At 38.3% G+C, this 13667-nt stretch overlaps 1 protein-coding gene across 3 annotated transcripts in view; it reads right to left on the bottom strand.

Annotated features, from left to right (window-relative positions):
* Positions 1–13667, bottom strand: part of SNAPC3 (small nuclear RNA activating complex polypeptide 3) — a 44109-nt gene that overhangs the window by 3506 nt on the left and 26936 nt on the right. For 2 of the 3 annotated variants that reach the window (XM_067744427.1, XM_067744425.1), the window contains exons 6-8: positions 5697–5779; positions 4322–4486; positions 1366–1473 (exon numbers count right to left, since the gene is read on the bottom strand). In XM_067744427.1, coding sequence (XP_067600528.1) covers positions 1366–1473; positions 4322–4486; positions 5697–5779 — 356 coding nt within the window. The remainder of the gene's footprint in view (positions 1–1365; positions 1474–4321; positions 4487–5696; positions 5780–13667) is intronic. The other variant, XM_067744426.1, reaches the window with a different exon arrangement.

Raw genomic sequence — 13667 nt, 5'->3', positions numbered from 1 at the left:
GCCATCACCAAAAAATTTACAGACAGTAAATGCTGGAGGGGGTGTGGAGAAAAGGGAACCCTCTTGCACTGTTGGTGGGAATGTAAATTGATTCAGCCACTATGGAAAACACTATGGAGGTTCCTTAAAAAACTAAAGACAGAACTACCATACGACCAAGCAATCCCACTACTGGGCATATAACCTGAGAAAACCATAATTCAAAAAGCATCATGTACCACAATGTTCATTGCAGCTCTATTTATAACAGCCAGGACATGGAAGCAGCCTAAGTGTCCATCAACAGATGAACGGATAAAGAAGATGTGGCTCATATATACATGGAATATTACTCAGCCATAAAAAGAAACGAAACTGAATTATTTGTAGTGAGGTGGATGGACCTAGAGTCTGACATACAGAGTGAACTAAGTCAGAAAGAGAAAAACAAATACCGTATGCTAACACATATATATGGAATCTAAAAAGAAAAAAAAAAAAGGTTCTGAAGAACCTAGGGGCAGGACAGAAATAAAGACGCAGACATAGAGAATGGACTTGAGGGGGAGGGGGAAGGGTAAGCTGGGACGAAGTTAAGAGAGTGGCCTGGACATATATATACACTAACAAATGTAAAATAGATAGCTAGTGGGAAGCAGCTGCATAGACCAGGGAGACCAGCTCGGTGCTTTGTGACCACCTAGAGGGGTGGGTTAGGGAGGGTGGGAGGGAGATGCAAGAGGGAGGAGATATGGGGATATATATACATATAGCTGATTCAGTTTGTTATACAGCAGAAACTAACACACCACTGTAAAGCAATTATACTCCAATAAAGATGTTTAAAAAAAAAAAAACATACTGTGGTGGGGAACCCAAAACAAACTTATGACACTAAATTCTTCCCTTTTCGTCTAAATGGCTTTTGACTCTGAGCCACAGTTAAATAAAATCTAAACATGCAAAACCACAACATTTTATGCAACCATATTCTGACCTCATTAAAAATGAGATGCAGTGTTATTTTTATCATCGAGAAGCTGTGGATGAAGCCAACTTTGTAAACTGCTAACAAGAGGCAGAAAGAATATGGCTCCCTGATGACATACATCACCCAGCATAAATTATCAACCAAACTAAAGTTTGACCTAATCCCTAGACTTCCATTATACATGATTCCTTATTGTCTAAAACATGGCTCTAACCTACTAAACTGATTTGTACTACTGTTTGTACTGCTTTCCTACTAGATAAAACCCTGTATATTATTTATATTCCGGAGTGTAAATCCTCAATTCAAAACAGAAAAAAACTGAAGTACCAAAAATCTAAAGTACTTGACTGTTAAAAACCAATACTTTTCAAGGAAAAATCAGAATCACTTACCTAGCTGTGTACATTTTACAAACAAAACATTTTCTGGTCCACAGCCAATGCTTCTTGATAAGAAGGGGATAGAGTGTCTTATCCAGGCAGTCATTATGATGCACAAGCCTTTTGTACATGAAAAAATAAATGACATTGTAGTGCAAATTTTTGTGATCCGTAATGAAATATATCCTTACCTCAAAATTAAGAACACAGTAGGTATATTTTTCAATTTATTGTGTTCCACAAAACACTTTCTCCAAAAGAGCATTTGGGATTAAACAATGTTTTCTTTCCTGTGAAACTTCCCAAATCCCTTTTTGGCCATGTGCACTATGACTCTTAAGAGGGAAATACGGTAGGCAGCATTTCTTGAATGTATTCCTTCAGAGAATCCTTGCTTTGCTCAACACGTAGTACACAGTCTGAGCAAGTGTACTCAGTACTATTTTACCTAGATTAAGTGGTTTTGTGTTACAAACATGGCTCTTTTTTTGCTAAAAGAGCTCTCATTAAAATCCAAATCTGGCTTCTGTTATAATGTGAATTGGTAGGACTTTAGTTTTAGGTGTCAGAATTCAGAAATTTTAAGTGGGAGTCAGTTCTCACTATGCCACTAATCAGCTTAGTGAGTTTGGATAAATCCATTAACCATGCTGGACCCCAGATTCTTCATCTGAAAAATGAATGGAATGCACAACAGTATTTTAAAGGCCCCTGATAATTATAAAATTTGATTTTTTTTTAGTAAGAAAGGGTAGCAATACATTAACTTCACCATCAGAAAATGATTAATAAACTTTTAATAGTTTACCAACTATTAAACTATGGAATGGCACTGAATGATTAAATCCTCCTGTAAGACAAAAATTACTTGCAGTCAGTTACATTAAAAAACTCCTTAGGAAAGCCCTACAGTGCACATGCTTAACAAGTGTAAATTGTTTTTCCAAGTTGCCTTGAATTTAAGGAATGACACTACAGCAATATGCCTACACTGTAAGAAATGTAAGGAAACTCAGATCACCAGAAAAAAGTCGACTGTCTTCCATCTTATGCTTATACTGAGGCACACTCCCCCTCATTTGAGTGAAGAGCAAGAACATTTTATAAAAACTTAAAGAACACTTTATCAAAGAAGTAAACCCATATAATTTTTTTTTTTTTTTTTTTTTTTGAGGTACGCAGGCCTCTCACTGCTGTGGTCTCTCCCGTTGCGGAGCACAGGCTCCAGATGCGCTGGCTCAGCGGCCATGGCTCACGGGCCCAGCTGCTCCGCAGCATGTGGGATCTTCCCGGATCGGGGCACGAACCCACATCCCCTGCATCGGCAGGTGGACTCTCAACCACTCTCAGCCACCAGGGAAGCCCCCATATAATTTTAAGTCATATAAATCTATGAGGTTTATGAGCTCTCCTGGCTCTTGCTTCATTAATTCTTCCGTAGAGGCAACTGTTTTCTATTCTTTTAACTGCCTCTTTTTAATTTAGCTCAACATCCCTCCGCAGAACTACGAAACTTTGGTTAACTAGATATTTAATGTTTAAATTATGACAAATGAATTAAACATCCCCCTAAACCACAGAATTGACTATAGGTTCATTTTACTGTGTAACACTTTTGTTTTCTAGCTACTAATTCTCTCGTTCGCATTTGCTTAGGTTTCAGTGTACCTGTCACTAATTCAGTTCCTTATTTGCTGACAGAATGGTAAAAATGCTTTCCAAATGGACTACACACCAATGGGAGGTCTAGCAGTCTCAGGACATGCTTCCTTTGTCCCCTGTCCTGCTCCAATCTCTGGACTAAGCTGTTCTCTAGGTCTGTTCTACAGCCATCATTCTGGGAGTTTGCTTTCCCATCATTCTGAGAGTTCCTTTTATGTCTTTCTTATCTATTCTGCTTTGCATTCCATGTTTTCTTTTTTCAAGGTTTACTCTTTGTGTAAAGTACTTCTGGTAGCTTCCTGAGAATGAGGGCATGGGAGGTAAATTTTTAGAGACCAGTCACTAAAACCCCAAAAAAGTGGAAGCAGGGACTTTCTAAAACCATCAGAATGAGTATATCATTGCTCCATAAAACAATCTGAATCGTCTCTCAGAAGAAATCAAGCCTAGGATAGAGCAGGGCTTATTCCTATATAATGGTCCTTCATAAACTGAGAGTTCCTAAATAAGGAAATGAATAGCCTTATTCATTAGAGGTACCAGCTATACAAAATTTATAACTAATCCCTAAATCTCATTTTAGACTATTTCATTCCTGACCACTCTAAATCTTTATCAAAGCATTAAAGCCTTCACATTTGTCAAATATTAGAATTACTCTTCTCTTTCCCCAGTTACCTTTTACCTCCTTCAAATTTGGGCAAAAAGAGAAGAAACCTAGAAATATAGCTGCAGATTTGCAAAGCAAAGGGCCTATCTGATATACAAAGTGGATGACTATTACCTGAATAATAGCTGTCCAATATACAAAGATACTTACTTTTATTTACAGATTTTTAACCCTTTAATAAACAGTAAAGTATTTCTTTTTTTATAATAAATATCCAGCTTGTATTGTTTGTCTTTATACCAGCACTGTCATAAAATATAATTTTTAAATATTTTTTAATGGAGGAAGGGGCCCATGGAGACTCACAGAAGTCATACACTGTCCTCGGGCAAAAGAGAAGCTTCAGTTATTTTTCTTTATTTTTGGCATATTCTACCATTACAAATGGCTCACACTGGTTAGTCACTAAAGTAATTATTACAGATTTCCCAAAAGACAAACAATAGAAGACGCAAATGGATGCAGAGTTGGTCACTGCATAGCAAGCAGTTATTTTTGCTGCTCCTGAACGAAGCTGCAGTGATTACCTTTATTCCTCTTATTTCAAACAAACAAAACTACCTGTGCTTTTATACTGTGAAATAAAGAAAAGGAAAACAGGACAAATAACAAAATGTTCTGAGTTCTACCACTTACCTTATGTCAGTAATGACAACAATGTGTTCACAGTCTCCCTGGTGACAGTATAAGTAAGGAAAACCCAGTTTAATACACAAGTCATTGAAAGTGAAATCTTCCATCTTAGCAGTCTGAAACTTTCCATACCCTCTATCATGGGACTCTGACCACTCAATGATGGTTCTGAGGAGGAAAACGGCAAGGATGTATCACTGCTCCAAGCGGTTTGCAACTGCATATTTCACAAAAGCCAGCTCACCGAATTAACTGGACAGCTACCAACTTGAAATGAAAACCAGAGTGGATGATACATGTTGCAAGTAGGAAGGAACTCTGAATTTTTCTGTATCCATTAGAGCAGCAGTTCTCAAAGTAAGGTCCTGAGACTCCCACAGAGGTTTGTGAGGTCAAAATTATCTTTACGGTAATCTTAAAACTCTTTTCAATTCTTATTCTCTCATAAACGCCAGTTATCTGGAGGCTATGTGATGTGTGTTATCACTTCAGATTGAATGGAAAATGTATAACGTCACTCTTCTCACTATTTTATTTTGTTCTGGAAAAGTTATTTTTCACAAAATTGTTATTAATGGTAACTGGAAAATTTAAATTAGTTAATAAAGTATTTCTTAGTTTCAATTTCTAATACAACTTACAGCTATAACCCACATAAACAAAAGCTCTTTGGAGTCAATTATTTACAGTATAAAGGAGTACGGAGACCAAGTCTGAGAACTGCTGCATTAGAATATAGATACAGATGGCTATAATGAAAGAGTTTACATAAACACTCAGAAAAAATATACATATGTACTCTATTTGCCAGGATACCAATAATAAAAGTATGGTAATACTTTTATGTAGATAACATGATGTCAGACATAGATTTTTCATGTTATGTACATAAGCAACCTTACATACACATATCCACTCCAAACAGTATACACTGGACAAGCAGAAAAAATAGTGAAAGATTAATTTACTATCACCTAAACATGAAGAACAGAGATTAATAAAGTGTTTAAGTGGGATTTAATCTTTTTTTTCAGATGTATCTAAGGCTCAACACAAGATTTACTATAATTTCTGGAGGAAGAAATAATTCTAGATAGCTGGCAAAGATCTTGAAATGGTCTATGTATGTCTTTGGTAAGAAAATTTTCTTCTTGGGGTAAAAATTTGATTAACTTACTATAACCTAGGCCAACCAGATAACTTTGAAAATATTTTAAAAATTCAGAGACACTTTTTAACCCCAAAACAAACAAAAAACAATCTAACAAAATAACTCCTTGGCAAAGATTCTTAAGAGACCAACAACAGAATTTGTGGTGATAACCCTATTTTGACAACGGGAAACAGGAAAGACTTTAGGATTTTTGGAAAGTTATACCTGCTCAAATCTCTGCATTCAGGGTATCTTTTATCATTGTAAAATGTTCCTTCAAAATAAAAGAAGGCTGATTTATATAGGTCCTGAAAGAGAACAGATGGTATTGAGAGAAAGTACAGTATTAACAATTATAAAATTGCTCTAAGTATTAATTCCACATTTGTGTGTCATAAAATCACACTAATATGTTTTACAATAATGTCATGCAACTTCATAGAATATGTTCAGTTCATTAATTTATTATTTAACAGGAACCTCCTATGTGGGAAGTATTATGTTGGTTACCAGGGATAAAGATATAAAGACACAATCCTTGCTGCTATTTTCAATTTTATCCTTTTGTAGTTTTAATCACTAGGTTTGATTTAAATTTGTATATTGAGATTCATGAAAGGAACCCAATTAGAAATGAAATAAACTTTAACATTATTTTATTATATGCATACACGGCAGTGACAGTTATTTTGGATACCAGAACTAAAAACTAAACAAAGCCACATCTTTGATGTTTCCCCAGTGTTAATGACAATGATCGTGGAGCTATGTTGTTCTGTCCTCTTTTGTATTTTCAATGGGCTTTTATAAAAATTCCCCCTGTATATTTTCAGTAACTCTTAGGCAGGCAGAATGTGAATATCTATTCTTATTCAAGCAATCTTGCCCAAAGTACCATAGAATCCTCAGGTTTCAACTTTCAGACTACCAGACTTTCCATCAGAGGGGTGGTCTCTTAATCCTGACCTTGTAACAGAATCATAAAAATACCACGGACCAAGTCTCACCTCAGATCCATTAAGTGAGACTCTCTGATGATGTGGCTCAGGCACCAATATTTTCCCAACCCCCTCAGGAGATTCAGATGTGCAACCAGCGCTAAGAACCACTCTGTTAGACTCGTCCTTCACCATTTGCTTAGAATTAGACCCCTGGGTGAGAGTCAGAAGACCTATGTCTTTTTCCTACACTTACTCCTCAGACCTCAGTTTCCTCACCTGTACAGTACCTGCCATGCTATGCTATCTTATAGGATTGTGGTGAGAATCAAAAGCAGTTTATGAACTATAAAAGATATATAAGTTTCAGGCATTAAAATAATATCACCCTAAGATAGCCTAATTTCCCTCCTTCGAAGCTTCGATTTTTCTTTCTTATTTTTCTTCATTCCCCCACTTACAGACACCTGGCACTGGTATCAGACACCCTTCTAAGACTGGCTATGCTATTTCTTCTCAGACTACTCAACTGAACCTCCTGACCCTTTGTTTCCACGTGTAAAATCTGAGTAAAGCCAATACGTTCTTCCCATGTGGTTGCAGAGGTAAAAGGATATAACGTACTATAATGCCATGCCTAGCTGCTGTAACACAAAATACACCACTTACTATACTTCTAAACCTTCAAACAGGTAAGCTAGGGTCCAAAATAAAGATTCTGAAAGAATCACTACTGCCTTATTTTGGAAACAAAACAAAGTTTAGTGTATATAAAAATATGTTCATATAGAACTTCATCTCTTAAGTGATTCAGGCAGCTTAAACCCTTTGGTGTAATTATTAATTAGAATGGGGACTCTAAAAGAACAATCTTTTCATTATATCTTTTTATTATATCATTATATAAATGGCTAGAAAAGAAGATGTGAGTAATCTCACTATCAGTTACTTTTCATTTTCAATGGTAACCAGGGATCCTCAACTAACTAGTTTCCCTATTTGTCAGCTAGTTTAGCTGACCAAGTTGCAAGGGAGGGAAATAACCAACTGACTTGGAAAAACTATAAGAAGTATAAGAAGTTACTTCTGTTATTAATCTAATGTAACCTAAAGGTCTACCTGTTACTATTTCAAATTTATAAACAAAGTAACTATGGATAACTAGTATGATCATTTGAACGAAGTCATTATCTATATGTCATTTTAAGCATCTAATAATCATGTACTCTCTTGCTATCATTCAAGTCAGCTGCGTTAGAAGCTCAGCAACATTCCTAAGATTTGCTGTGAGAAAAATAGTAATGGGGGAAAAGAAGTGTCAGAGAAGGCTGGGTAAGAAAATTTTTACAACTTAAATTTATGTTACCATTTTTCCTATACCCAGGCTTTACTTATAATAAGTAACAATAATGTGTGTGTAAAGTATTTTCTCAGAGTTCCTCTAAGTAAGACCCTTAAGAGACTATTGACAAAAAGAGATTGACTAATCTGAGCTATGTTAAAAAGATTGACAGATCAGACATTAAAACCTGAAGGACCATTAAAAACAGACAAACAAAAACAAACCTGAGCAGAAAATACTGACACTGATTTTATACATATATTTTAAAAATGTACTTCATTCTTGAACTACTATAGTCGAAAACAAACATTAGCAAAACATTATTTTAGACATGGCTTTTCAAAGAGATTTAAATACACTGGCCCAATTCTCCTAGTCCTCTCACACACCAAATTCATCAAAGAAAGTATTTTGTTCAAATCTTGTTTATTGGCTGGAAATAAGATTCTCATTTCCTCAGCTACAAGAGCTGCAAGTCACTAATTTGTTCCATGATTACCAGTGAAATACATGCCAAATGTCTCCCTGTCAAAAAAAACCATTATAATAACTTAAGGACCTATTTTCAGTTTGTTAGGTGTAAAAATGGCATGGGGTAAACAGATGAAATAATTCTGGCAAAATGCTGAGAACTGTAATGGATACATAAGGGCTCCTTATACTATTCTCTTTTACATGTGTATGTTTAAAATTGTCCAAAGCAAAACTTTTTTTTTTTTAAAACACTGTAAAATACAAATGCCAATCATTGAAATAAAAATCTTTCCACAGGTCAAACAACTATGAGTTCACCTTTCTAAAACATAGCTTAGAAAAAGGAGGCAAATGAAACAGATCCCTGAACAGGCAAAGATTCCACAAAGCCCATGTACTAGAATCTTGCCGTTAATCACAGCACAGCTCAGGTTTTCACTCAGTGCTTGTTCACCAAATAAATAAAAGGGTAGGGAAAGATGTCTAAAGCCAGGCATAGTACCAACATGGCAAAGAACGTATGTGGGGCTTTGAAGGCAAGCTGGCAATGGTCTGAATCCAGCCTCTACCACTGCTTACTGAACACAGGTAACTCATGACGATGCTTTGACCCATCTTTTTCTTACCTGTAAAATGGTGATAATTCTTTCCAAAGATCCTGTACTATCAACTAGTGTACTATACAACTGGCACACGATAAGTGCTAAATAATCAGAGGATATTATTTTAATACATGGAAGAGGCAGAAACAATAAAACAGCAGATGGATAAATGGGACTATGGGTCATTTAGTCCCCTGCTTAGAAAGCTGCTGAAGGCATGAGCACTGATGTACAAACACAATAAACTAAACAAGTCTGGTTAAAAACACTCTCCAGGATTCCTGGAGCTAAGACTGATTCCCAGATCTGACGCATCGCTGTGAGCGGTCATGACATGGTCAGAATAAGTAGGGTGAATTCAGATTTTTCTTCTTAAATTGATCTTATAAACTTATAGCTACACCTTGTTATTCTTTTTTCCCCCAGAGTGGAGAAACTTTGCAGAAGACTGCTTCTCCTTTAAAAGATAAATCTTCTATTTCCTGGTGTGCATACAGCCTTGAGATTCCACTTGTTTCTCTTTAATGTTTACCTTCAAAAGCGCCAAGCTGGCAAACCTGAAGAACCCAAATATCTTAAAACCACTTTCAATATAACTCAAAAACTATGCTGGTCTCCATGCCAGTCACCCAAAAGACTGGAATACAGCCAGCCTTGTGGGGCAGACAAACATATCAAATGGTATCAGCATATTATTATAAAGCACTATAATGGACAAACGAAATGGGGCCAGAGTGGCAAACAGAGGACAGTCAAGAAGAACCTCATATAATAAGTGAGAGAAAGGGCTTCCCACCCATGTTCAAACACTCAGAGGCATAAAAAAGTATGGTACGCTTGAGCCAGATAATTTCATTGTGGCTGAAAGATAAGGTGTAAAAGCAGGGGGTGAACAATATAGAAAATTAACTTGAGAATCACCATTACAAAAGGCCTTATATGTCAGCCTAAGGAGCTTGGACCACAGGCAACAGAGAACCACTGAGACTTTTAGATTGGAGAATGACAAGATCAATTAAAAAAAAAAAGTTTTCAAAAAGAACAGACTTATTCTTTTAGAGCAGTTTTACGTTTATCATAAAATAGGGAGGTACAGAGGCCTCCCATACACCCCCTACCCACCCCACACGCACAACCTGCCCATTATCAACACCACTCACCAGAGTGGTACATTTGCTACCAAGGAGGAACCTAAACTGACACATCATAATCACCCAAAGTCCACAGCTTACTTTACAGTTCACTCCTGGTGCTCGATTTGTTTTTGAAAGACATCTTCAGTGGCAGGTATGGGACAATCTAAAGGTGGGGAAACCAGTTAAGAAGTCTCTGTAATAGTTCCAGGAGAAGATGCTGAGGGCCCAAACTAAAGCATACGGCAGTGGAAAAAAAAAGTCTGGAGCTATTATGGCAGGATAAACAGCAACGGAAAGGGAGAGTTTCATCTGAAGAAAAAGGGAGATGGTAGAATAATGAGTTTAAGACTAATTGAGCTTGAGGTATCTGGGTTCATTTATTCAGCAAAGACTCGGGCACTTCCTCTGTGTCAGACATCATCACAGGAATACATCATTGAACAAAACACAGTCCCTGCCCTCATGATTCAAGGGAAGGAAGACAGATAAATATACAACATGATGTTAGGTAGTGATGAGTGTTCTTAGCATGTCAGGGGAAGAGAATACTAATACAGGGAAAGACCTCTCTGTCGACGCAACATCTAAAAGAAGAAGAAATGAGGGAGTGAGCCATCTGAATACCTGGTGAAGAACACTCCAGGGTGAGGGAACATAAGATACAAAGGCTCTGAGCAGGACCCTGCTTAGCATACATGAGAAAGAGCAAGAATGGCAGGTTGTTTGAAGGCAACAAGTGACAAAGAGGGTGTTAGGATATGAAGTTGGGAGGCAGACAGGACCAGATAATGGACCACAGTAAGGACTTTGTATTTTATTCTAGATATGAGAGAAAGCCACTATAGACTTTCAAGCTGAAAAGCAGCGGGATCTGACTGATACTTTACAGTATCATCTGGCTGGTACAAAGGATAAACAGAAGTGTGGAAAGGGGCAGGAGGAACAGTCACTAGGCTACTGCAAAAGTCCAGGCAAGAGATGATGATTTAACCAGCCTGGTCCTGTGAAGGAGCAAAGACATGGGCAGATCCTAAACATGATTTGAAAGTAGAGCCAAAGCACTTGCTGATGCCTTCAATGTGGGATGAAAAGGAAGCAAAGATGATTCCAAGGTTTTTAGCTAAGTCACCAGGTGTAGAATGAGTGTATTTACTGAGATGGGAACACTGGGGAAAGTACAGATTTGAGGAAGAAGGGAGAACTAGAGTCTGTTTTTGAACAAATTAAGTTTGAAACGGCTATTAGACATTCAGTAATTGTCAAGGAGGCAGTTGGATAAAATAAGTCTGGAGTTCAGAGAAGATGTTGGGATTGGAGATAAAAATCTGGGCTAGGAATCTGGATGAGATCGCCTAGGGAGTATACACAGAGGAGAGGTCTGAGGATTGATTCAAAGGGCTTAATAACATTTACAAGTCACAAGGATGAGAAGCATCCAACAGAAGAATTAAAAGTCAGATAGGAAGAAAATTAGGTGGGTGTAACATCTTTTTTTTTTTAATAAATAAATTTATTTTTGGCTGCATTGGGTCTTCCTTGCTGCGCACAGGCTTTCTCTAGTTGTGGTGAGTGGGGGCTACCCTTCGTTGCGGTGCGCAGCCTTCTCATTGCAGTGGCTTCTCTTGTCGCGGAGCATGGGCTCCAGGTCCATGGACTTCAGTAGTTGTGGCACACGGGCTCAGTAGTTGTGGCTCACGGGCCCTAGAGCACAGGCTTCAGTAGTCGTGGCACACGGGTTTAGGTGCTCCGCGGAATGTGGGATCTTCCCGGACCAGGGATCGAACCCGTGTCCCCTGCATTGGCAGGCAGATTCTTAATCAGTGCACCACCAGGGAAGTCCCGGTGGCTGTACCATCTTAAAAGCCAAGTAAAGAAAGTGTTTCAAGTAAGAAGGAATATTCAATTGTGTCACGTGCTGATGAGAGGTCAAATAAGATGAGAACTAAGTCTATGGTGGCATCAGTAAAGTGATTTTGGTGGAGTGGTGATGAATAAAAGTGAGTGTAAGACAAAGTGGGGGGAGAAAAAGAGAAACAATGAATTGAGGTACTATTATTAATTCTTCTTCTTCTTAACTCATTAACTCTTGAGACAGTTTACTGAGAAGAAAGCAAAAAGATGAGATGGTAGCTAGAGGAAGATACAGGGTCAAGAACAGGTTTAGAATGGGAGATGGGAGATATTACAGCCCACTTGTGTACTGATGGGACAGCCAACAGAATGGAAAAAACTGATGATGCAGGGAAGAGAAGGGATAAATACAAGAACAAAGTCCTTGGTTATGCAATGGCGAATGGAATCCAGTAGACACCTAGATTGGCTTTTGATAGCAGCAGGTTTAGCCCATCCATTGTAACAGGTGCGAAGGCAGAATGCATGGGCAAATGGGTAAATGTGGGTAAAAGACAATGGAAAATTCTTTTCTGATAACTTATTTTCTCAGTGAAATTAACAGCAAGGTTTTCAGCTGAAGGTAAGCCACAAGGAAAGGATGTTGGCAGTTTCAGAAGGAATAAAACAGTTACCTTGAAAAGTGGCAGAGTGTATCGACTATAGAGAGGTGGTAAAAATGCCGGGCAGCACTGAGGCTAAGTGAGAATGCCCAGTGACGCTTACAAATAATGGGTTTGGAAACCAAGAGAGAAAGAGATTTACAAAGATTGGAGTATACTTAAAACCATGAAAACTGCGGGGAAAGCCCAGAAGAACAATTTAGAATAAGAATTAAGATGGGGCTTCCCTGATGGCGCAGTGGTTAAGAATCCGCCTGCCAATGCAAGGGACACGGGTTTGAGCCCTGGTCCGGGAAGATCCCATATGCCACGGAGCAACTAAGCCCATGCGCCACAACTACTGAGCCTGCGCTCTACAGCCCGCGAGCCACAACTACTGAAGTCTGTGTGCCTAGCGCCTGTGCTCCGCAACAAAAGAAGCCACCACAACGAGACGCCCATGCACCACAACAAAGAGTAGCCCCCACTCACTTTAACTAGAGAAAGCACGCGTGCAGCAACGAAGACCCAGTGCAGCCAAAATAAATAAATGAAATTTATATGTAAAAAAAAGGCTGATCCTGCATTTATTTAAAAAAAAAAGAATTAAGATGAAACCTAAGTTATAATAACACCTATATGGCTGGTGATAAAGGAATGAGGCAAAAGAAGAGATTGTGATGGTTCTTGTCCAAACTCTTATCTCCATTCTAGTTGTTCCAAACATGCTGCCCGTCTTAAGTATGCCAGTAAATCTGAGGTCCTCTGCCAGAGTTGTACCAGGTAACAGAATTAGGTCAAGCTTGCTCTATGATGAAATTCAGAAGGATCAAAGCCCTACTGTTATTGAGTAAGCAATCCCTTCTGGAAACTGTAGGTGGCCAGTCTGTCACTTGGGTCCTTTCTATCCTGATCCAATGAGTATGCAGGGTTTCTCTGTCCTTTTGAGAGCAGCACCCTGGGAAACACCAGCAAGGATCATCACCAGATATTATATCCCTGTATGCTTCGATCCTTGAACTAACAGGTTCTTCTATGGGCACTGATGCTCTCGGGTGGACTCCAACGCTTTGCTGGGGGCAGTTATGACAGACAAACTCATAGAGTTTGAAAGAGAAGGGTGAACAGCAACTTCCAATGCTACAGTGATGTCAAAGTGTATGAACATGGAATAGAGACCTATTGGTTAGACAATTAGGTGGCCTATGACCT

This window comes from Pseudorca crassidens, chromosome 7 (genome assembly GCF_039906515.1).
Source record: "Pseudorca crassidens isolate mPseCra1 chromosome 7, mPseCra1.hap1, whole genome shotgun sequence".
NCBI lineage: Eukaryota > Metazoa > Chordata > Mammalia > Artiodactyla > Delphinidae > Pseudorca > Pseudorca crassidens.
The sequence above is the reverse complement of the archived record's forward strand: the minus strand, read 5'-3'. Positions and strand labels throughout refer to the sequence as shown.